General features: G+C 42.6%; 1 protein-coding gene across 1 annotated transcript in view; it reads left to right on the plus strand.

Annotated features, from left to right (window-relative positions):
- The window catches only part of NCAN (neurocan), a 134,679-nt gene that overhangs the window by 78,566 nt on the left and 29,866 nt on the right, over positions 1-26,247 (plus strand). The window contains exons 7-8 of the mRNA XM_070746268.1: positions 13,650-14,999; positions 21,885-22,001. Coding sequence (XP_070602369.1) covers positions 13,650-14,999; positions 21,885-22,001 — 1,467 coding nt within the window. The remainder of the gene's footprint in view (positions 1-13,649; positions 15,000-21,884; positions 22,002-26,247) is intronic.

Raw genomic sequence — 26,247 nt, forward strand, 5'->3', positions numbered from 1 at the left:
TTTTTTGTGTGTCACTGAAACTTTGAATGTTTACTAAATGGTTTTAAGTCGAGATTTTATCTGTACAAACCTAGAGGCAGTTTGACCTGAGATACCATATTTTTCAGAGTATAAGACGCACCTTAGTTTTAGGAGAAGAAAATAGGGAAAATAATCTTCTTACCAGATATTCATCTGGCTAGACTAAACTAAACCACTAGTTTAGTTTGGTCAGTTTCAGCACATTATTTTATCCACTGGTTAGTGTTGTACATACTCCTGGTCAGTTGGAGGATGATGAAGAAATTAAGGACTCTGATACAGATAGTGTTTATGAATTAGTGGGGGGGGGGGCAGAGTTACAGGTAGTAGAACAGGTGGGAGGCCAGCCACAGGATGGGGCTATGAGTTCAGGATCTAGTGAGGAAGAATCAGACGCTCGCTGGATAAACCCTAAATTCAGAAGGGCCCAAAAACGTAGAGAACAGGTGTCTGGAAGAAGATATTAAATGAAGGAATTGGTTAAATTCTGTAGTGATGTATTTGGCATGTCAGGGGGTCAGTGGGGAAGAAGGGTAGAGTTTCAACGTTGCCGAAGAGAAATATGGAGGTTTTCCGTGCTGCTCCCAAGTAAGCAAATGTATTCTGTGTTGATTAACAATCAGTTCTGCTGTTTTAGAGATCATGCTGTTAGGAAATAAATCTTGTTAACTGGAGAAGGAGAAGGAATGTGAGAAATGCAATTAAGGAAGATAACGGGCCAAGAGAGATGTGCCAGTATGAAATGTGTTTGAATCCAGAAGAGAAGAGAATAAAATGGAGTTTCTTTGTTTATGAAATAATGCATTTAATAAGAGTTATTTGTAATTGCTAAATTTCTACCAGAAACCAGAACAGTTAGGGCTTCAAAAAAACCTTATTTGGAGAGAGTAACAATGAAAGAGCTTGCAAGCCAGTAACGGCTGGGAACATCATTAGCACCTGGTTAGGGCTGGAAAGAAACATTCGGAGCAAGTAGAGCAATGAAAAAAAATGCAAAGACTTAGGGCTTAAGAAACATTATTCGTAAAGAGAAACAATGAAAGAGCTTGCAAGTGGGTAAGAGCTGGGAACATCCTTAGCATGTAGGTAAGGCTGGAAAGAAACATTCGGAGCAAGTTAGAGCAATTAAAAAAAACCTGCAAAGACTTAGGGCTTGGAAAACATTCTCCGTAGAGAGTAACAGTGAAGGAACTTGCAAGCCGGTAAGAGCTGGGAACATTGTTAGCCCCTGTTTAAGGCTGGAAAGAAACATTCGGAGCAAGTAGAGCAATTAAAAAAACCTACAAAGACAGGGTTTGGAAAACATTCTCGACAGAGAGTAACAATGAAAGAGCTTGCAAGCAGGTAAGAGCTGGGAACATCATTAGCACCTGGTTAAGGCTGGGGGAAAAGCTTTGAAGAAAGATACATTCAGAATATAAGATACACCTGAATTTTCAGCCTCTTTTAGAAAGGAAAAAGGTGAGTCTTATACTCTGAAAAATATGGTATTTATATCTCTGCAAATCTAGGAGTTCTTTTGATCCTATTTATAACGTCCTTGGGGAGATTTATTTTTTTATTTTTTATTTTAAATAAACACTGACAGCGTGCATGTCCAAATATTTTGAGTTATCCCATTCAGGAGAAGTCTATCTGAACTTGGGTAGACAATCATGTCCTGTTTGTGGGCATTTCGTAAAAAAAAAAGAACCAGATGGAGTCATTATTTTTGTTGGTTTTTTAAATTAATTTGGCTATTTAAGGTTTAGATTTAATTGGATTTGCATGCCGCCCCTTTCTGAGGACTCCAAGGACTTTGCACCAAGTGTTGGTTATGACCTATAAAGCCCTTCATGGCACCGGACCAGATTATCTCAGGGACCGCCTTCTGCTGCACGAATCCCAGCAACCAGTTAGGTCCCACAGTGGGCCTTCTCCGGGTCCCGTCAACTAAACAATGTCGTTTGGCAGGACCCAGGGGAAGAGCCTTCTCTGTGGCGGCCCTGACCCTCTGGAACCAACTCCTCCCAGAGATTAGAATTGCCCCCACCCTCCTTGCCTTTCGTAAGCTACTTAAAACCCACCTCTGCCGCCAGGCATGAGGGAATTGAGATACTCTTTCCCCCTAGGCCTTTACAATTTTATTCATGGTATGTCTGTATGTATGTTTGGTTTTTATAATAATGGGTTTTTAATTGTTTTTAGTATTGGATTATTATTATATGCCGTCTTATTACTGCTGTTAGCTGCCGCAAGTCTCCGGAGAGGGGCGGCATACAAATCCAATAAATAAATAAAATTAAATAAATAAATAAATTCTTATGGCCCCCTGGAAAAAAGGTGATATATTTATGGTTGTTTCGGCTACATCCCTCCCTCCAGTAGGGGCTCAAAGTAGTGTATAGGGAGCAGGTGCCACGGAGAATATGAAATAATGAAGTATAAATCCCCAAATGAAGAGGATAAAGACGTATTTTTTGCTTGCCGGGAATGGAAGAGAAGCTGATGGCAATACGCACATACATGCTTTTCATGCTGCCGTTAGAAAAAAGGCACAGCTTTGATATCTGGTACATTTGGAAGGCATTTTCAGAGTCACAATCCTTCTATAGAAAAAGCCCCCCTCGCTGGGCTTCTCTTAACAAAAACTTTATTAATTTTTCATAAAAATCACACACAAACATACAAACACTTAACATGTAGTTGGGGTTACAATTACCCCTCTCATCTTAGAAGTCAATTTTTAATACAGAAAAGGAATGTGTTCTTAATTAACTAAATCAACATATTAATCTAGGTGAAAAGAAGAATATAGAAACATAGAAACATAGAAGACTGACGGCAGAAAAAGACCTCATGGTCCATCTAGTCTGCCCTTATACTATTTTCTGTATTTTATCTTAGGATGGATATATGTTTATCCCAGGCATGTTTAAATTCAGTTACTGTGGATTTACCAACCACGCCTGCTGGAAGTTTGTTCCGAGGATCTACTACTCTTTCAGTAAAATAATATTTTCTCATGTTGCCTTTGATCTTTCCCCCAACTAACTTCAGATTGTGTCCCCTTGTTCTTGTGTTCACTTTCCTATTAAAAACACTTCCCTCCTGAACCTTATTTAACCCTTTAACATATTTAAATGTTTCGATCATGTCCCCCCCTTTTCCTTCTGTCCTCCAGACTATACAGATGGAGTTCATGAAGTCTTTCCTGATACGTTTTATGCTTAAGACCTTCCACCATTCTTGTAGCCTGTCTTTGGACCCGTTCAATTTTGTCAATATCTTTTTGTAGGTGAGGTCTCCAGAACTGAACACAGTACTCCAAATGTGGTCTCACCAGCGCTCTATATAAGGGGATCACAATCTCCCTCTTCCTGCTTGTTATACCTCTAGCTATGCAGCCAAGCATCCTACTTGCTTTTCCTACCGCCCGACCACAGTGCTCACATTTTAATTTAATAAAATGAAAAAAAAGAAAGAAATAAAAAAATCCTTCTAATATATTCATACTTCTCCATAACATTTAATTTTTATTTTTATTTATCCATGTATAAACTTTATTCCAAATAATATAAAATTCAGATTCTTCTTGATTATTCAACCATCTTGTCATCATCCTTGGGAGTATTTTCTCCCTTCCAATTTTGTGCATAAACTATCCTGGCCGCTGTCAAAATATGAATAGCTAAATAAAAATTATCTTTTTTATATTTCTGCTTAGTTATATCTAAAAGATAAAATTCTGGGGTTTTTTTCTATTTCTTGTGATACAATCTCTTTTAACATTTTTTCTATCATTTTCCAATATATCTTAGCTTTATGACAAGTCCACCATTGATGATAGTAAGAACCTATTTCCTTTTTACATTTCCAACATTTTGGGGACATATTAGGGAACATTTTGGCAATTCTATTTGGTGGGAGATGCCACCTATAAAACATCTTAATTTGATTTTCTTTTAATGAAACTGATTTCGTCATTTTCCAATTTGTGATCCAAACTTTCTCCCAAGTTTCAAAATCAATTTCTCTACCTATATTTTTGCACCAACTTATCATATTATCTTTTAAAGTCAAATCTATATTTTTGTATTCAATCATATGTTTGTAAGCTTTCCCTATTAATTTCTTTTGATTTGTGGTTAATAAGCTACCTAAATTTTTTTTACTCTTATTAAATATACAGTGGTACCTCATCTTACGAACGCCTCTTCTAACGAACTTTTCAGGATACGAACCCGGTGTTTAAGATTTTTTTGCCTCTTCTTCCGAACTATTTTCACCTTACGAACCCAAGCAGCTGCTGCTGGGAGGAAGGGGTTTCTTTTTTCCCCCTTTTTTGAAGAAAGAAAAGGGAGGGGCAGCTTGGAGGAGTAAAGATTTTGCATGCTTGCAAGGGCACTGAAACGGTGTCTTTTTAAGAAAGAAAAGGGAGGGGCAGCTTGGAGGAGTAAAGATTTTGCATGCTTGCAAAGGCACTGAAACGGTGTCTTTTTAAGAAAGAAAAGGAAGGGGCAGCTTGGAGGAGTAAAGATTTTGCATGCTTGCAAAGGCACTGAAACGGTGTCTTTTTAAGAAAGAAAAGGGAGGGGCAGCTTGGAGGAGTAAAGATTTTGCATGCTTGCAAAGGCACTGAAACGGTGTCTTTTTAAGAAAGAAAAGGGAGGGGCAGCTTGGAGGAGTAAAGATTTTGCATGCTTGCAAAGGCACTGAAACGGTGTCTTTTTAAGAAAGAAAAGGGAGGGGCAGCTTGGAGGAGTAAAGATTTTGCATGCTTGCAAAGGCACTGAAAGGGTGTCTTTTGAAGAAAGAAAAGGGAGGGGCAGCTTGGAGGAGTAAAGATTTTGCATGCTTGCAAAGGCACTGAAACGGTGTCTTTTTAAGAAAGAAAAGGCAGCTTGGAGGAGTAAAGATTTTGCATGCTTGCAAAGGCACTGAAACGGTGTCTTTTTAAGAAAGAAAAGGCAGCTTGGAGGAGTAAAGATTTTGCATGCTTGCAAAGGCACTGAAACAGTGTCTTTTGAAAAAAGAAAAGGGAGGGGCGTCCCCCTTGCCTTTCTTCCCTCCCACTCACCCTTTAGCCTTGCTTCTTCCACCCGCCCCCTTTAGCTGCTCCTCCCTGCCCTCTGTTCCCCTCCCTTCTAAAGTTTGGGATTTTCCTGAAGGATTTGCACCCATTACTTGCTTTTCCATTGATTCCTATGGGAAACATTGTTTCATCTTACGAACTTTTCACCTTACGAACCTCCTCCTGGAACCAATGAAGCTCGTATGATGAGGTTCCACTGTATATATTTTACTATCTCTTTGGAATCTAGACTGTATCTGAATGTATTGCCACCAATCTATTTCGATTCCTTCTTCTTGTAGATTGTATCTTGATTTTAATTTCATTTGCTCATCTGATAATTCTTTATATTTTGGTATCTTTCTTTCCTGCATCAAATTGGGGTGTGGGCTTCTCTTAACAAAAGACCCTGCTGGTCAGGCTGTTTTGTCCTTTAGACCAGTGTTTCCCAACCTTGGCCACTTGGAGATATCTGGACTTCAACTCCCAGAAGTCCCCAGCCAGCATTCGCTGGCTGGGGAATTGTGGGAGTTTAAGTCCAGATATCTTCAAGTGGCCAAGGTTGGGAAACACTGCTGTAGACAGAGGAGTCTTGACCAGATCTTTCTGAATTTTAAACAAAAAGCTTGTGCAGAAACTAAGAATTCTGGGACTGAAGGGAATCGGGGGTGAAAACCTACCAGATCGGACAGGTATGAGCGTACTGCTAGCGGCAGCCACTGGTGGTTCAAAAAACCGGTAGCAGCGGCGGCACAAGGCTCCACCCACCTGCCCACACACCACCATTTTATTGCCTTTAACACACTGTGTGTGCCCAAAGCCTCCTGTGCATGCACAAAACGCATATTTCCAATCCGGCAGGGAGGGTAAGTAGAGTTCAGTGCTGAGGGGAATACATTGTACAAGGGAATGAGAGAAAGGGGGGAGGGAGGGAAGGAAGGAAGGATGTAGAGAGGAAAATAAAAGAGATAAAAGGGGAGGAAAGGAAAGAGCCGGGAGGGTGGCGCAGCAGGTAGAGTGCTGTACTGCAGGCCACTGAAGCTGACTGTAGATCTGCAGGTCAGAGGTTCAAATCTCATCACCAGCTCAAGGTTGACTCAGCCTTCCATCCTCCCGAGGTGGGTAAAATGAGAACCCAGATTGTGGGGGGCAATAGGCTGGCTCTGTTAAAAAAGTGCTATTGCTAACATGTTGTAAGCCGCCCTGAATCTTAGGAGAAGGATGGCATAAAAATCAAATAAGTAAGTAAGTAAGTAAGTAAGGAAGTAAGTAAGTAAGTAAGTAAGTAAGTAAGTAAGTAAGTAAGTAAGTAAGGAAGGAAGGAAGGAAGGAAGGGAAGGGAAGGAAAGGAAAGGAAAGGAAAGGAAAGGAAAGGAAAGGAGGGGAAAGGAAAGGAAGAAGAGGAAAGGAAAGGAAGAAAAGGAAAGGAGAGGAGAGGAAAGGAAAGGAAAAGAAAGGAGGGGAAAGGAAAGGAAAGGAAGAAGAGGAAAGGAGAGGAAAGGAAAGGAGGGGAAAGGAAAGGAGAAGAGAGAAAAGGAAAGGAAAGGAAAGGAAGAAGAGGAAAGGAAAGGAAAGGAAGAAGTAAATAACTAGGCAAACCTATCATAGACGTAGACACGGACAACTACAGAGAACAAATTAAAGAGCATTTAATAGGTAAATATATAAATACTGCAAGCCAATTCTTTAATTGCTATAGAATCTCTCCCCACTTTCTACTGTACATTATACACACACAAACACACGTCCCTACAAACTCCACAACACTCCAAGGGTGTTCCTACACACTCTTTGCTCTGATTATCCTAGCCCTCCTTCTCTCAACCCCAGCCCCTCACTCTCCCAGGGAGATTAAGAACCTTAGAAACTTAGGAATTCCCCCTGCTGAACCCCACTAGCTCAAAGGACCAGAGCTGCAAGGCGATGCAGCTAATAAGGAGGCAGTTGCCACAGAAACCATTCCCACATGCTCCTTGGCACTGAAACCGTTGCCAAACGCCTGTGATGCAGCCCTTCCACGCAGGCAATCTCTTCGGAGGCCCAGATGGAGAGGCGCCAGTTTCCTGTACTTATTAACACCCAGACAGATGGGCCGGCCATGGGAGAGTGAGCAAGAGGGGAAGGGAAGGAAACTTGAATAGAAGGTGGCACAGAGTCTGAAATCTTGATTCAACAGACGTCAGATCAAGTTCATCAAAATCATACTGAGTAACTATGGCAAATTGATGACTTGTGGACTTCGGCTCCCGGAATTTCTGAGCCAGCAACACCATGGAGTACATTTCTACACAGTATAATTTTATTTGCATGGTGATAGCACCATTATGTGATGAAAATGCCATGATGCCCTTCACTTCAATTTCATGGATTGTTCTCAGCGATAAAAAGAGAAACAGAGGGAAAGGGCTGCTTTAACAAGATTTGAAGCTCTCCTGGGTGTGTGATCCCAAGAAAAGACAGGGCTACTTTAAGAAGATTTGAAGCTTTCCTGGGTGTGTGGTCCCAGGAAAAGACAGGGCTGCTTTAACAAGATTTGAAGCTCTCCTGGGTTTGTGATCCCAAGAAAAGACAGGGCTACTTTAAGAAGATTTGAAGCTTTCCTGGATGTGTGGTCCCAGGAAAAGACAGGGCTGCTTTAAGAAGATTTGCAGCTGCCCTGGGTGTGTGATCCCAGAAAAAGGCAGGGCTGCTTTAAGAAGATTTGAAGCTCTCCTGGGTGTGTGGTCCCAGGAAAAGACAGGGCTGCTTTAAGAAGATTTGAAGCTCTCCTGGGTGTGTGGTCCCAGGAAAAGACAGGGCTGCTTTAAGAAGATTTGAAGCTCTCCTAGGTGTGTGGTCCCAGGAAAAGACAGGGTTGCTTTAAGAAGATTTGAAGCTCTCCTGGGTGTGTGGTCCCAGGAAAAGACAGGGCTGCTTTAAGAAGATTTGCAGCTGCCCTGGGTGTGTGATCCCAGAAAAAGGCAGGGCTGCTTTAAGAAGATTTGAAGCTCTCCTGGGTGTGTGGTCCCAGGAAAAGACAGGGCTGCTTTAAGAAGATTTGAAGCTCTCCTGGGTGTGTGGTCCCAGGAAAAGACAGGGCTGCTTTAAGAAGATTTGCAGCTGTACTGGGTGTGTGATCCCAGGAAAAGACAGGGCTGCTTTAAGAAGATTTGAAGCTCTCCTGGGTGTGTGGTCCCAGGAAAAGACAGGGCTGCTTCAAGAAGATTTGAAGCTCTCCTGGGTGTGTGGTCCCAGGAAAAGACAGGGCTGCTTTAAGAAGATTTGAAGCTCTCCTGGGTGTGTGGTCCCAGGAAAAGACAGGGCTGCTTTAAGAAGATTTGAAGCTCTCCTGGGTGTGTGGTCCCAGGAAAAGACAGGGCTGCTTTAAGAAGATTTGAAGCTCTCCTGGGTGTGTGGTCCCAGGAAAAGACAGGGCTGCTTTAAGAAGATTTGAAGCTCTCCTGGGTGTGTGGTCCCAGGAAAAGACAGGGCTACTTTAAGAAGATTTGCAGCTGTACTGGGTGTGTGATCCCAGGAAAAGACAGGGCTGCTTTTAAGAAGATTTGCAGCTGTCCTGGGTGTGTGATCCCAGGAAAAGACAGGGCTGCTTTAAGAAGATTTGACCTCCTGGGTGTGTGATCCCAGGAAAAGGCAGGGCTACTTTAAGAAGATTTTAAGCTCTCCTGGGTGTGTGATCCCAGGAAAAGACAGGGCTGCTTTAAGAAGATTTGAAGTTGTCCTGGGTTTGTGATCCCAGGAAAAAAAGGACTACTTTAAGAAGATTTGATGTTGTCCTGGGTGTGTAGTCCCAGGAAAAGGCAGGGCTACTTTAAGAAGATTTGACTTCATGGGTGTGTCATCCCAGGAAAAGGCAGGGCTGCTTTAAGAAGATTTGAAGCTGTCCTGGGTGTGTGATCCCAAGAAAAGGCAGGGCTACTTTAAGAAGATTTGAAGCTGTCCTGGGTGTGTGGTCCCAGGAAAAGACAGGGCTGCTTTAAGAAGATTTGCAGCTGCCCTGGGTGTGTGATCCCAGGAAAAGACAGGGCTGCTTTAAGAAGATTTGAAGCTCTCCTGGGTGTGTGGTCCCAGGAAAAGACAGGGCTGCTTTAAGATTTGAAGCTCTCCTGGGTGTGTGGTCCCAGGAAAAGACAGGGCTGCTTTAAGAAGATTTGAAGCTCTCCTGGGTGTGTGGTCCCAGGAAAAGACAGGGCTGCTTTAAGAAGATTTGAAGCTCTCCTGGGCGTGTGGTCCCAGGAAAAGACAGGGCTGCTTTAAGAAGATTTGAAGCTCTCCTGGGTGTGTGGTCCCAGGAAAAGACAGGGCTGCTTTAAGAAGATTTGCAGCTGTACTTGGTGTGTGATCCCAGGAAAAGACAGGGCTGCTTTAAGAAGATTTGAAGCTCTCCTGGGTGTGTGGTCCCAGGAAAAGACAGGGCTGCTTTAAGATTTGAAGCTCTCCTGGGTGTGTGGTCCCAGGAAAAGACAGGGCTGCTTTAAGAAGATTTGAAGCTCGCCTGGGTGTGTGGTCCCAGGAAAAGACAGGGCTGCTTTAAGAAGATTTGAAGCTCTCCTGGGCGTGTGGTCCCAGGAAAAGACAGGGCTGCTATAAGATTTGAAGCTCTCCTGGGTGTGTGGTCCCAGGAAAAGACAGGGCTGCTTTAAGAAGATTTGAAGCTCTCCTGGGTGTGTGGTCCCAGGAAAAGACAGGGCTGCTTTAAGAAGATTTGAAGCTCGCCTGGGCGTGTGGTCCCAGGAAAAGACAGGGCTGCTTTAAGAAGATTTGAAGCTCTCCTGGGTGTGTGGTCCCAGGAAAAGACAGGGCTGCTTTAAGAAGATTTACAGCTGTACTTGGTGTGTGATCCCAGGAAAAGACAGGGCTGCTTTAAGAAGATTTGAAGCTCTCCTGGGTGTGTGGTCCCAGGAAAAGACAGGGCTGCTTTAAGATTTGAAGCTCTCCTGGGTGTGTGGTCCCAGGAAAAGACAGGGCTGCTTTAAGAAGATTTGAAGCTCTCCTGGGTGTGTGGTCCCAGGAAAAGACAGGGCTGCTTTAAGATTTGAAGCTCTCCTGGGTGTGTGGTCCCAGGAAAAGACAGGGCTGCTTTAAGAAGATTTGAAGCTCTCCTGGGTGTGTGGTCCCAGGAAAAGACAGGGCTGCTTTAAGAAGATTTGAAGCTCTCCTGGGCGTGTGGGACCAGGAAAAGACAGGGCTGCTTTAAGAAGATTTGCAGCTGTACTTGGTGTGTGGTCCCAGGAAAAGACAGGGCTGCTTTAAGAAGATTTGCAGCTGTACTTGGTGTGTGATCCCAGGAAAAGACAGGGCTACTTTAAGAAGATTTGCAGCTGTCCTGGGTGTGTGATCCCAGGAAAAGACAGGGCTGCTTTAAGAAGATTTGCAGCTGTGCTGGGTTTGTGATCTCAAGAAAAGACAGGGCTGCTTTAATAAGATTTGCAGCTGTACTGGGTGTGTGATCCCAAGAAAAGAAAGGGCTACTTTAAGAAGATTTGAAATGTATGATCCCAAAAGGCACAAGCGAACCGAGAGCATTTCAACCCTGTGTTGTAAGTTGCGTTGGAATGTCTTCTCCAGGTGTAGAAAGGAAAACAGTACTCCTGCATTCCTGTCTGGAGCTGGAGAGGAGAGGAACAGAATTGGCGGTTGGCATAATTTGTGCTTTGCTCGAAGGGTTGCACTATTCAAGGCTCCCCACTGTGTCAAGCGACACTTGCAGCTAACTGAATCCTATTCCCCCAAAAGAAATTTTTTGGGATGTCACTTTTTTAAAATTTTCCTCTCCTAACTTACAAAGGCTTCGAACAGCTAAACCTTTGGGACTGTCACTCGTTAAGATTGGAAACGGGGCTTTTGACACGACCGACTTTAATTTGCACATCATCCAGGCCTAAAGTCTGTGCTTTTTTACTTCTCAAAGCTCGTTGTAATGCACTTTTGCGGAAAGTACACTCGGGGTATTGATTAGCTGGATTTATTCTCTTGTTCCTAATGTGGTTACAAAGCAGAGCATGTCCTCCTCATGCAGCCCAGATGCCTAACACAGCTCCATAGATTCCATCCCCTCCACCTAAATACCGTATTTTTCAGAGTATAAGATGTATTGGAGTATAAGAGGCACCTTAGTTTTGCAGGAGGAAAATGGGGAGAAAAAATCTACCTACCAGGTATTCATCTGGATAGCATCCTTGGTGTTCTGTCGGGCTCTCTGGTAGACTCCTCTCACAAATTCACAGGAACAAATTTCAGACACACACACATTTGAACATTCAAAACAATATTCTTTATAATGAAAATTCACTTAAACCAAGCCCTCTTTTGGTATAGCAAAGAGCCCTGGTCTCCAAACAAACTGGTAATTTGTACAAGTCCCTTATCAGTTCTGTGATACTTAGCTTGCAGCTGTGAGGCAATTCACAGTCCTTCTTCTTTCACAAAGTGAAACAACCTTTGCTCTGGTTTAGTTTTAAAGCAGGGAAAAATCAACACACAAAAGATCCAAGTCAGTAAAGCAGTCACGAAACACCATGATCAGATAATCCTCCACAATGGCCAAACCCACAGGCTGCTCTTTATAGCAGCCTCACTAATGACCACAGCCCCACCCAACCACCCACAGGTGGCCTCATTTTCTTTGATAGTAATCTCTCAGTTGTTGTTGCCTATGCATCGCTCTCCGCATGCGTGGCTGTATCATTAACTCTTGTTCTGAATCCAAGGAGGAGCTAGATAATTGATCTCCTTCTGAGCTGTCTGCCCCACCCTCCTCCTCCCTGTCACTCATGACTTCTTGGTCAGAGGAGCCTTCATCAGCAGATTCCACGGGGGGGGGGGGGCAAAACAGGCCTGCAGTATGTGGATGTCTCCCCCACATCCACAGTCCTTGGGGCAGGAGCTGGGCCAGAGCTAACCACAACACTTAGTCTGGTCAGCTTCAGCACATTATTTTATCTCTTCAAAGAGAGTAGCAATGAAAAAAAGCCTGCAAAGACTTACGGCTGGAAAAAAACTTCTTTGGAGTAGCAATGAAAAAACCCTGCAAGCCAGGAAGATTGTTAGTGCTTCATTAGGGCTGGAATAAAAGCTTCAAAAAGCTACATTCAATGTATAAGATGCACCTAAATTTTCAGCCTCTTTTAAGGGGTGGAATGTGCCTCTTATAGTCTGAAAAATATGGTATACAAAAGACCCCAAAATTCTTCTATATTTCTTCCTTTGGATTTTGGAGGAGTGAATAACGGTAGTTCTTGACATACAACCACGACTGAGCCCAAGATTTCTGTTGCTCTGCAAGGCGTTTGTTAATAATAATAATAATAATAATAATAATAATAATAATAATAATAATAATAATAATTTATTGGATTTGTATGCCGCCCCTCTCCGTAGACTTGGGGCGGCTAATAACAATGATAAAAAACAGCATGTGACAATCCAATAATAAAACAGCTAAAAACCCTTATTTATACAAACCAAACATACACACAAACATACCATGCATAACTTGTAATGGCCTAGGGGGAAGGAATATCTCAACTCCCCCATGCCTGGCTGTATAAATGAGTCTTGAGTAGTTTGTTAAGCAAGCTTTGTCCCCTTGTATGATCTTTCTTGCCACGGTGGTTAAGTGAATCATAGCATTTGTTAGGTTTGTAACCTAGTTGTAAAGCCAACCTGGCTTCCCTAGTGAAGTGTACGATCCCAGAAAAAGACAGGGCTGCTTTATATGCACTGTTTTATGTTGTGTGTATATTAAACTTGCTAAAAAAAATCAATAAAAATATATTTTTTTAAAAAAAGACAGGGCTGCTTTAAGAAGATTGGGTGTGTGCTCCCAGGAAAAGTTACAGGGCTACTTTAAGAAGATTTGAAGCTGTCCTGGATGTGTGATCCCAGGAAAAGACAGGGCTACTTTAAGAAGTTAGTGACAGATGCTGTATTCACACCCCTGCAACTTCTAAAACCTTTCTAAGAATTAATTTGGAAGCACTGTACACTCGTGGTAACTCTACTTAAGAACTTAATTTGTTTCCTGACCAGGTTCTTAAGTAGAAAGGTTTGTAAATAGAAACAATTTTTCCCAATCAATGTAAAAGCAAATAATGCATGCAAACCCATTAGGAAAGAAATAAAAGCTCAGAATTTGGGTGGGAGGAGGAGGAGGAAGAAGAGGAGGAGGACAGTCGCTTCCCAGAACGAAGGGAGCCTTTCTTTTCTCTGGGCACTGGCAGAAATTTATTCCCTCTCCAAGCGCCCAGAGAAAGGAAAATGCTTTGTTCGCTCTGGACTGCCAAAGTCTCCTTAAGCACCACCGAAAGGCTCCTCTGGCAGCCCAGAAAAGCGCTAGATGGCTGGGATTAAAGGGAGAATGGCAGGAAACTGGCCAGGCCTTTGTGCCACTCTCAAATTTCCTGAGAAAATTTTCCGGGCTTGGGTTTTTAAGTAGAAAATGGTTCTTAAGAAGACGCAAAAAAATATTGAACACCCGGTTCTTATCTAGAAAAGTTCTTAAGTAGAGACATTCTTAGGTAGAGGTACCACTATATATGCACAGTGTATGCTTTAATCCTTGTGTTTATCTTTCCAGGATTACCGTTACTTGAGAATCGAGGCCCCAAAGAAACGACCTTTTCTCCTGAGTCAACACCTCATTCTTTGGAAAACACAAGTGCCGAAAGAACCAGCCAAGGATATGGGACCATTTCTGGGCCAAGAAACCAGGAGAAAGATGTACACAATGAGCAAATTCCCATGTCATCACCGGTCTCGGCTAATGTTCTACTCGATCTGCAGAAAGTCGCCACGACCACAGGATACGATCCTGAAGTTGCTTCTGTGGGGACCAGCATGCGAAGTGACTATCTTCAAGGGATGACCCAAGCTGGAGACCGTGAAGGTGACTTTTCTGGCCAAGGACTGGTGACCCCAGCAGAATCCCTTCTGTCCTTTGACCGTCGTAGGAACAAACCCCATGTGGATGAGTCCAGTGGAGAGTATGATTATAGCTCCCGAGAAAGCCACATCAAAACAATGAGCTTTGGAGAAGAGCTTCCGGGACCTGTTCTTGAGGGCCAACAAAACTTTCCAGAGGATGCTGAGGGAGAAATGGAGCCAGAAACTCTGCATTTCGTTAACCGAGAGGAGACAATGAGCTTCCTCGATATTGCAGGGAAAGACGCCATCTTGAAACAGGGCAGCCAACATTCAGAAGAAGCATCCGAACTGAGGGGACACGAAGCGTTGACGCTGCCCCCCAAAGACATCGTCTCCTCAACACCAGGAAACGTGTACTGGCAGGAAGCTCAGTTCCTCCCTGAGAAAACTGAGGCGTGGTTGGTGGACCAGGACAGTCAGGATAGTATGGGGACCACCAGAGCAAACCAAGTAATCCTGAAGCCTCCGGATGGTTCCATTCTCACCGAAGTTCTAGATCTTTCCGAGGGACAAGGTAGTTGGGAACAGCCTACGCAAAGCAGGATGGAGCAAAGTCGCCACGAAAGCTCGGAGGAAGACAATGGCGGCTCCTATTGGCCAGATGGTGCCACGACGGGACCTCCTGCTCGCAATCACACCATCTTCTTTTCTTCCGCTCAATCCCTTCCGGAGGAGGCCAAGGACGGAGAGGAGGCCATGGCCTTCAGTTTGCCTGAGGCGAGGACTCCATTCATACGCCCCAGCGCCTCAGAGTTTATACACCTACCACAGCCGGCTGCCTTCGACAACTCGCTGGCGGTTCCAAGCTCACAACCTTCCATCCATGCCACCGAGAGGGAGGTGGAAGCCAAGATGGACCAGGAAGGGTACATCCCCTCCGTCGCTGGAGACTTTCTCCCAATGGAGGCTGACAGCGGGAGCGGAGAAGAGAAAGAAGATGCACCAGGATTCAAAGGAATCCACAACGTGGTGTGGATCCAGGAGATGAATGACAGCTTGCTTGGTAAGAATCCCGCCCGCTCTGTACAGTGTCTTTGTATGTGTAAGGGGAGAAAGAAGCTGTGAAACAATAACTTATTGGACCCAAATCAGCATGGCTTTACTGAAGGCAAATCATGTCAGACTAATCTCATTGATTTCTTTGACTATGTCACAAAGGTGTTGGATGAAGGTGGTGCCGTGGATATTGCCTACCTGGACTTCAGCAAAGCCTTTGATACGGTTCCACATAAAGAGCTGATAGATAAATTAGTGAAGATTGGACTTAATCCCTGGATAGTTCAATGGATTTGCAGCTGGCTGAAGCGTAGACATCAGAGAGTTATTGTTAATGGCGAGTATTCTGAGCAGAGTCAGGTTACAAGTGGTGTGCCACAAGGGTCTGTTCTGGGTCCTATTCTTTTTAATATATTTGTGAGTGACATAGGGGAAGGTTTGGTAGGGAAGGTTTGCCTATTTGCCGATGACTCTAAAGTGTGCAATAGGGTTGATATTCCTGGAGGGGTCTGTAATATGGTAAATGATTTAGCTTTACTAGATAAATGGTCTAAGCAATGGAAACTGCAGTTTAATGTTTCCAAATGTAAAATAATGCACTTGGGGAAAAGGAATCCTCAATCTGAGTATTGTATTGGCAGTTCTGTGTTGGCAAATACTTCAAAAGAAAAGGATTTAGGGGTAGTGATTTCTGACAGTCTCAAAATGGGTGAACAGTGCAGTCAGGCGGTAGGGAAAGCAAGTAGGATGCTTGGCTGCATAGCTAGAGGTATAACAAGCAGGAAGAGGGAGATTATGATCCCACTATATAGAATGCTGGTGAGACCACATTTGGAATACTGTGTTCAGTTCTGGAGACCTCACCTACAAAAAGATATTGACAAAATTGAACGGGTCCAAAGACGGGCTACAAGAATGGTGGAAGGTCTTAAGCATAAAACGTATCAGGAAAGACTTAATGAACTCAATCTGTATAGTCTGGAGGACAGAAGGAAAAGGGGGGACATGATCGAAACATTTAAATATATTAAAGGGTTAAATAAGGTCCAGGAGGGAAGTGTTTTTAATAGGAAAGTGAACACAAGAACAAGGGGACACAATCTGAAGTTAGTTGGGGGAAAGATCAAAAGCAACATGAGAAAATATTATTTTACTGAAAGAGTAGTAGATCCTTGGAACAAACTTCCAGCAGACGTGGTAGATAAATCCACAGTAACTGAATTTAAACATGCCTGGGATAAACATATATCCATCCTAAGATAAAATACAGAAAATAGTATAAGGGCAGACTAGATGGACCATGAGGTCTTTTTCTGCCGTCAGACTTCTATGTTTCTATGTTTCTATGTGAAGTAATAGATAGATAGGCCACCAGACATACCCTGTTTCCCCGAAAATAAGTCACCCCCGAAAGTAAGACATAGGAGAGGTTTCGTAGAATTGCCTAATATAAGGCATCCCCCAAAAGGAAGAATATATATGTTCTGTCAGGCTCTCTGGTAGACTCCTCCCAAAAATTCACAGGTACAAATTTCAGACACACACACGTTTGAAAATTCAAAACAATGTTCTTTATAATGATAATTAACTTAAACGGTACATCAGAATGGGGACCTTCAGGGTTGAAAGGCTCCCGCTTTGCTCGTGCCTGTCAGTCGTCGGAGAGCCAATCGCAAAGGGAGCAGGAGGCTCCGCCCATTTGCCCGATTGCCGCCATTTGGGTTCTTTTACCCTCTGCGTATGCTCAAAGTGTTCTGTACATGTGCGGGGCAGGCAGGGGTTCTTCATCGCCGCCACTTGCAGTGTGGTTGCACATACAGGAAGCCAAACCTTGCATGAAGATGCGCACATGCTTGAGATTTTGCCAATTTGGGGCATTCTTTTGCTGTGTGGAAGTAAGAAATACTGAAAACCAGCGAAATCTCAAGCGCGAGAGCATCCTTGAACAAGATTTGGCTTCCTGCGCATGTGCAGAAGCCAAATTTTGCACGGGCATGCGCCCCCACCTGCCGGTTACCCAGAGCTGCGCACACAGCTCCATTTTTGATACCGGTGTGAGGGTGTCAAGCACACCGGTAGGAACCCAATACAGTGGTGCCTCTACTTAAGAATTTTTCTAGATAAGAACCTGGTCAGGGAACAAATTAAGTTCTTAAGTAGAGGGACCACTGTACTGGCGCAGAAGGTAAAAGAACTCAAATTGCAGCATCTGGGCATCGTGCTCCCTTCGCGACCGACTCTGTGACGACTGACAGGCACGAGCGAACCGAGAGCATTTCACACCTGTCCCCATCCTTACATAGCCACAGGAAGGGTTTCATTCAAAGTCAAAGTTTCATTTTTTGGAATGAACAGGGATGACTACATTGACGGCCCTAATGAAAGGAAAAATATATATAGTTCACATTGTTTTCACTTCACGTGGAAACCACTCTTGGGCTTTGTGCTTAAGATGACAGGTGGAAGGGAAGAATAGACTTCAACTCACAAAAACCCCAGCCACAGTCATGCTAGCTAGTGAGATTCTGCATTTAATTTCATTACATTATTATTATTATTATTATTATTATTATTATTATTATTATTCATTAAATTTGTATGCCGCCCTTCTCTGAAAATTCAAGGCGGCTCACAGAATTCATTGATTTTTATAATAACAATAAAACATTGGCAAAAATCGGCAAAGTTTTATCTGTGCGAGCATCCTCACACAAGACTTGGATTCAGGCACATGCACAGAGGCCAAATCTCACGAGGAGGTGCACATGCATCCACTAAGGGCGCACAGCTGCGCACGCATCTCTGATTTTACTACCACTCTATAGAGTGGCCCGCACCAGGAGCAGCACACCAATGATACATACGGCATACAAATCTAAATAATAATAATAATAATAATAATAATAATAATAATATAGTAATAATAATAGTAATAATAATAATAGTAGTAGTAATAATAATAATAATAATAATAATAATAATATAGTAATAATAATAGTAATAATAATAATAATAATAATAATAATAGTAATAATAATAATAATATAGTAGTAGTAGTAATAATAATAATAATAATAATAATAGTAATAATAATAATAATATAGTAATAATAATAGTAATAATAATAATAGTAATAATAATAATAATAATAATAATAATATAGTAATAGTAATAATAATAATAGTAATAGTAATAATAATAATATAGTAATAATAATAGTAATAATAATAATAATAATAATAATATTTGTTGTTGTTGTTATTATTCTCCAGGTGTAGAAGGGAACACAGTACACCTGCCTACCTTTCCAGAGCTGGAGAGAGAGAGAAAAAGGCAGTTGGCATAATTTGTGCTTTGCTGGAAGGGCTGCGCTATTTAAGGCTCCCCACTGTGTCAAGCGACACCTGCAGCTAACTGAATCCTGTTCTCCCCAAAAGCATTTTTTGGAATGTGACGGGTTTTTTATTTTCCTCTCCTAACTTACAAAGGCTTCGAACAGCTAAACCTTTGGGACTGTCACTCGTTACGATTCGAAACGGGGCTTTTGACACGACCGACTTCTAATTTGCTCGTCATCCAGACTAAAGTCTGTGCTTTTTTACTTCGCAAAGCTCGTTGTAATGCTCTTTTGCGGAAAGTACACTCGGGGTATTGATTAGCTGGATTTATTCTCTTGTTCCTAATGTGGTTACAAAGCAGAGCATGTCCTCCTCATGCAGCCCAGACGCCTAACACGGCTCCATAGATTCCCTCCCCTCCCCCTGCTAAATACCGCATTTTTCAGAGTATAAGACGCATGGGAAGAGCCTTCTCTGTGGCGGCACCGGCTCTCTGGAACCAACTCCCCCCAGAGATTAGAACTGCCCCTACTCTTCCTGCCTTCCGTAAACTCCTTAAGACCCACCTTTGCTGTCAGGCATGGGGGAACTAAACATCTCCCCCTGGGCACATTTAATTTATACATGGTATGCTTGTGTGTGTGTCTGTTAATATATGGGGTTTTTTAAATCTTTAAATATTTTAATTAATTGGATTATTATGATTTGTTTTACTTGTTGTGAGCCGCCCCAAGTCTTCGGAGAGGGGCGGCATACAAATCCAAATAATAATAATAAATAATAAATAAATCAGAGTATAAGACATGCCTTAGTTTTGGGGGAGGGAAATAGGGAAGAAAATCTATCTACTAGGAATTCATCAGACTAGCATCCTTGGTCTGGTCAGCTTCAGCACATTGCAGTGGTACCTCTACTTACGAACTTAATTCGTTCCATGACCAGGTTCTTAAGTAGACAAGTTTTTAAGAAGAAGCAATTGTTCCCATAGGAATTAATGTAAAAGCAAATAATGCATGCGACTGGGGAAGCCACAGGGAGGGTGGAGACCCTGTTTCCTCCCAGGAGATTCCTAGAGAGGCCCCACGGAGGCTTCTCCCTGCCTTTTCCGGCCCTGTTTCCTCTCAGGAGATTCCTAGAGAGGCCCCACAGACGCTTCTCCCCAACTTTTCTGGCCCTGTTTCCTCCCAGGAGATTCCTAGAGAGGCCCCACGGAGGCTTCTCCCCAACTTTTCTGGCCCTGTTTCCTCCCAGGAGATTCGTAGAGAGGCCCCACAGAGACTACTCCCCAACTTTTCTGGCCCTGTTTCCTCCCAGGAGATTCCTAGAGAGGCCCCACAGAGACTACTCCCCAACTTTTCTGGCCCTGTTTCCTCCCAGGAGATTCCTAGAGAGGCCCCACAGAGATTACTCCCCAACTTTTTTGGCCCTGTTTCCTCCCAGGAGATTCCTAGAGAGGCCCCACAGAGACTACTCCCCAACTTTTCTGGCCCTGTTTCCTCCCAGGAGATTCCTAGAGAGGCCCCACAGAGACTACTCCCCAACTTTTTTGGCCCTGTTTCCTCCCAGGAGATTCCTAGAGAGGCCTTTTCCGGTTACAGTTTCGGAGGCTCGGGTTTGTAAGTGGAAAATGGTTCTTGAGAAGAGGCAAAAAAAATCTTGAACACCCGGTTCTTATCTAGAAAAGTTCGTAAGTAGATGTGTTTGTTTTTCATCCCCTGGTTAGAGATGGAAAAAAACTTTTTGGGAGGGAATTGCAATTTCAACAAGGCTGCAAAGACTTAGGGCTGGAAAAAAAACTTATTTGGAGTTGCAATAAAAAAATCCTGCAAGCCGGGAAGATCGTTAACACCTTCTTAGGGCTGAAAAGAAGCTTTGAAAATGCTACATTCGTAATATAACATACACCCAAATTTTCAACCTCTTTCAGACAAGGCTGGAAAAAAACTCCTTCAGAGGGAGTAGGAAGCTGGGAAGATAGTTAGTGCCTCGTTAGGGGTACAGGAAAAAAAGCTTTGAAAAAGCTACATTCAGAGTATAAGACGCACCCAAAATTTCAGCCTCTTTTAGGGAGTGGAAAGTGCATCTTATACTCCAAAAAATACAGTATACAAAACGTTTCCAGACAGTTCCCTTAACCCTCAAAGACCCCAAAATGTACAATTCTGCAAGAATTCAGACTGGAAGGGGAAAATGTGAGTCGGGACAGACGTAGTAGCCTCATCTAGTTAGTCCCTAACACAAATGCTTTAACTAAAATGATTTCCCCTCTCCCTGGATTTCCACAACTCCGTGTAATGCTGGAAGAAGATACTGCACAGCCAGTTGGGTCCACTTCTTAAGGAACAACCTGGTCGTGTGCCCTATTTGGACAGGGAGTCACTGCTCACAGTTGCTCATGCCCTCATCACCTCGAGGTTCGATTACTGCAATGCTCTCTACATGGGGCTACCTCTGAAAAGTGTTCGGAAACTTCAGATCGTGCAGAATGTGGCCATGAGAGCCACCGTGGGGCTTCCTAGATTCGCCCACGTTTCTGCAATACTCCCTGGCCTGCATTGGCTGCCGATCAGTTTCCGGTCACAATTCAAAGTGTTGGTTATGACCTTTAAAGCCCTGCATGGCATTGGACCAGAGTACCTCCGGAACCGCCTGCTACTGCATGAATCCCAGCGACCAATAAGGTCCAACAGAGTTGGCCTTCTCCGGGTCCCGTCGACCAAACAATGTCGTTTGGCGGGCCCCAGGGGAAGAGCCTTCTCTGTGGCAGCCCTGGCCCTCTGGAATCAACTCCCCCTGGAGATTAGAACTGCCCCCACAGTCCTTGTCTTTCGTAAATTACTCAAGACCCATCTATACCGCCAGGCATGGGGGAGTTGAGACACCTTTCCCCCAGGCTTTTTTATATTTATGTTTGGGTATGTATATGTTGTTTGCTTTTTTAAATATGATAGGGTTTTATGTGCTTTTTAATATTAGATTTGTTTTCGCTGGAATATTGTTTTTATTATTGTTTTGAGCCACCCCGAGTCTTCAGAGAGGGGCGGCATAGAAATCTAATAAATTGAATTGAATTGAATTTAAAGCAGGGATGTCAAACTGGTGGGGCCGTAGGCTGGTTGTATGTCACTCACAGGCCATGCCCACCCCAGCTCCACGAAGGGGAAAAACTTTGCGAAATGTCACGTGATGGCAACGTGATGTGGTGAGTTTGACACCTGCTATTTAAAGCTTTAATTGCACTCAGAAATTAATTGTGCGTCTCACACAAGAGATGAAATTATGGAGAACCCAGAACTGCTTTATTCTAGACCAGACGCCACTTCTAGGTAGTCTTCAAGGGCAGACCCTTGTGGAACATATTGCAGTAGCCCAGTCGGAAGGTGACCAAGCACATGTGACCTGAGCAATCGCTCTGAGATCTGGATTGCCGGAATAAGGACAAAAATATTTTTTTTAAAAACGTAAATAAATCCCCTCTCTCTTAATCACATTTCTCTCTCTCTCTCTCTCTCTCTCTCTCTCTCTCTCTCTCTCTCTCTCTCTCTCTTTTGCAGCCGAAACTGACCCCTGCGATAATGATCCATGTTTGCACGGGGGCATCTGTCAGTCAAGTGGGAACCTTTCCAGCTGCCACTGTCTGCCAGGATTCACAGGCGAAAACTGTGAGATAGGTGAGTAGATGGGTGTCAGAAATAAGTTTATTTCCGAAGGTAATATTACAATCCACGCAAATGGTTTGTAACCATAGGAAAGCCTGGTGTAAGCCATAATCATAATCAATTTCCGGTCACAATTCAAAGTGTTGGTGACCTATAAAGCCCTTCATGGCATCGGACCAGAATATCTCCGGGACCGCCTTCTACCGCACGAATCCCAGCGACCAGTTAGGTCCCACAGAGTTTGCCTTCTCCGGGTCCCGTCGACTAAACAATGTCATCTGGCGGGCCCCAGCGGAAGAGCCTTCTCTGTGGCGGCCCCGACTCTCTGGAACCAGCTCCCTCCGGAGATTAGAACTGCCCCCACCCTCCTTGCCTTCCGTAAACTCCTTAAAACCCACCTCTGCCGTCAGGCATGGGGGAATTGAGGCACACACACACCCGGGCCTATACAATTTATGTATGGTATGTTTGTGTGTATGTCTGTTTTAATAATGGGGTTTTTTAAAGTTTTTTAAATTTATTAGATTTGTTATGAATTGTTTCATTGTATGCTGTGAGCCGCCCCGAGTCTATGGAGAGGGGCGGCATACAAATGTAATAAATAAATAAATCAGCATGTAATCATGGGTTTGCTGAATGTGCTGCAACCTGATTGGCTGTAATCTATATAATAGGAGTAACCCCGCTGCATGGGTGTGGTTTGTTACAGAGTGGTTTGATATAGAGTGGTTTGTTGCAGAATGGTTTTGTTATAGAAAGGTTTGTTACAGAGTACTTTGTGCTGGGTGATTTGTAGTTAGTTTGTTGCAGTGGTGGATGTTATAAGAGTTATATAAAAGTATTGTGGATAGTTTATTATAGTGGTTAAATGTGAAAGTGATAATTTATTTAGAGAAGCATTTTGACAAGAAGAATAGTAAAATATATTTTTACAAAAAAGCCTGCTGCTGTGTTTTTCATTGAAGACTTCAATTAGGTATAGGGGTTAACTGTGGCTACTTTGTGGATTAACATCTCCATGCGCAAAACTCTCCCAATAATGGGGAGGACGGGAGCCTCCGTTGGAAAGGTTTATGGGAATCAATTCCCAGACAGGCGCAGTTGGTTCTTCCGTGGTGGGTAAAATGAGGACACAGATAATTAAATAATAATAATAATAATAATAATAATAATAATAATGATGATGATGATGATGATGATGATGATGATGATGAAAATGAAAATGAAAATGAAAATAAAAACAAAAAAATTAAATTAAATTAAATTAAATTAAATTAAATTAAATTAAATTAAATTAAATTAATTAAATTAAATTAAATTAAATTAAATTAAATTAAATTAAATTAAATTAAATTAAATTAAATTAAATTAAATTAAATTAAATTAAATTAAATTAAATTAAATTAAATAATTAAATTAAATTAAATTAAATTAAATTAAATTAAATTAAATTAAATTAAATTAAATTAAATTAAATTAAATTAAATTAAATTAAATTAAATTAAATTAAATTAAATTAAATTAAATTATTAGATTTGTATGCCGCCCCTCTCCGAGGACTCCAAGGATGGTTGGAGGCAATATGCTGTCTCTGTAAACCACTTAGAGAGGGCTGTAAAAGCACTGTGAAATGTTAAATAGGTGTCCTCGACTTACAACCATAACGGAACCACAAATTTATGTTGTTAAGTGAGACACTTGTTAGGTTACATTTAGGCAAGAAAAACAAAATACACACATATAGTATATGTGGTACCTTGCTCAACAGTAGTGACTGTGAGAGGGGTCTATAATAATAATAATAATAATAATAATAATAATAATAATAATAATAATAATAATAATAATAATAATAATAATAGAGTTGGAAGGGACCTTGGAGGTCTTCTAGCCCAACCTCCTGCCTAGGCAGGAAAAACTTACACTATTTCTGACAAAGGGTTATCCAACATCTTAAAAACTTCTAGTGTTGGAGTATTCACAACTTGGTCTTGGATTCCTAGTGGACAACCATTTAAATATGAGCCAGCTGTGTGCAGCAGTTTCCAAAAAAGCCAACACAGTTTTAGGCTGCATTAACAGAGGGGTAGAACCATGATCATGTGAAAACACTTCAATACCACATTATAATGCCTTGGTAAGTTCACACTTGGAATACTCCATTCAGTTTTGGTCACCACGATGCAAAAAGGATGTTGAGACTCTAGAAAGAATGCAGAGAAGAGCAACAAAGATGATTAGGGGACTGGAGGCTAAAACATATGAAGAACAGTTGCAGGAACTGGGCATGTCTAATTTAGTGAAAAGAAAGACCAGGGGAGACATGATAGCAGTGTTCCAATATCTCAGGGGTTGCCACAAAGAAGAGGGAGTCAAGCTATTCTCCAAAGCACCTGAGGGTAGAACAAGAAGCAATGGGTGGAAACTAATCAAGGAGAGAAGCAACTTAGAACTAAGGAGGAATTTCCTGACAGTTAGAACAATTAACTCGTGGAACAGCTTGCCTCCAGAAGTTGTGAATGCTCCAACACTGGAAGTTTTTAAGAAGATGTTGGATAATCATCCTTCTGAAGTAGTGTAGGGTTTCCTGCCTAAACAGGGGGTTGGACTAGAACACCTCCAATGTCCCTTCCAATTCTGTTGTTGTTGTTGTTGTTGTTGTTGTTGTTTATTATAAGTGAGCTTTGCCATCTTACGACCTTTCGTACCTCAGTTCTTAAATGAAGCACTGCCATCGATAAGTTAGTAACCCAGTTGTGGAGTGAAATTGGCATTCCCGTTGACTTTGCTTGTCCGAAGGTTGTAAAAGGGGGTCACCTGACCCCGAGATATAGCAAGTATGAAACAGTTGCCAGGCTTCCAAATCTTGATCACACGGCCATGGGGATGCTGCAAAGATCATTCAAATGGAAATAGGACTGCCATCTGGCTGGGGTGGTATAAGGTTTCCTGGTTGAGCAGGGGGATGGACTTGAGGACCTTCAAGGTCCCTTTCAACTCTAATAATAAATCATAACTAGTGTTGGGCGAACCAAACCCGCACAATTCGGGTCCGTACCGAATTTTGTGGTGTTCGGCATGCCGGACCTGAACCCGATTTTTTTAAAAAATTCATGCTCTGGTTCGGCGTTCATGCTGAACACCGCAAAAGCCACCGCCCGGCTGTCATCTGCTGAGAAGAGGAGGAGGAGCCGGGCGCGGTGGCGGTGGAGGAAGGCGAACACTGGGGAGCTGTCGGCCGGTCAGGAGGATGGGAGGGAGGCACAAAAGGAGCTGGGGAATCCCTCCCACAAAGAGATTCTGGGGGCGGAGCTTTGATGTCACATATACTGGCAGGTTGCTAAGGACGCCAAGGTGATCACTTCCTGGATTCCATGAAAAAGGACGCCGCAGCGGCGCTGCAAGCAAAGGGCGGTCCTTTCATGTAAAAATTAAAATAAATAAAAATAAAATATCCGTAAAAATAAAAAACGATGGGATTCTGGGGGCGGAGCTTTGGCGCCACGGACCATTTGGGTTCAGGTTCGGGTTTGGCCGAACTTTGCGTGAAGTTTGTCCGAACTTGCTGAATACGAACACTGTTGGGTTCGCCCATCACTGTGAAAAACACCCTTTTTAAAAAACTTTGAACGGTCACTATTGTCCTGATAGAAATAGCTTTTACTGAAGTGAAAACTGCCTATGAATTCCACATGCAGGCAAAGAAGTCAAAATTCACACAATTGCGTTTTAGACAGCACAGAAATTTTATTACCATCAAAGAGCTGGGGATTAAACTATTATTATTAGAGTAATGTTTGTTTCTGCCCCTAAAATATATGTTCAACATTTTAAAAAAAGTATCTTATTTATCAAATAAATGCTATTATGATAATAATGAAAAAAAGAAAGAAATAGCTTTTTCAGGAGGTAATTGGACTATTTTTTGGGGGGGGTTCTTTTGAAGACTTTTGCTTCTCACACAAGAAGCTTCTTCAGCTCTGACAAGATAGTGGAAGATAGAAGAAGCTTCTTGAATGAGAAGTGAAACATCTTCAAAAGGAAAAAAACCAAGAAAGTCCAGTTTTCCCCTGAAAAAGCTTTTGGGACCATCATGACCTAGATGAGTGTTTCCCAACCTTGGCAACTTGAAGATATTTGGACTTCAACTCCCAGAATTCCCCAGCCAGCGAATGCTGGCTGGGGAATTCTGGGAGTTGAAGTCCAGATATCTTCAAGTTGCCAAGGCTGGGAAACACTGACCTAGATGACTGAGTAT

Source organism: Erythrolamprus reginae, chromosome 1, assembly GCF_031021105.1.
Source record: "Erythrolamprus reginae isolate rEryReg1 chromosome 1, rEryReg1.hap1, whole genome shotgun sequence".
Taxonomy (NCBI): Eukaryota; Metazoa; Chordata; class Lepidosauria; order Squamata; family Dipsadidae; genus Erythrolamprus; species Erythrolamprus reginae.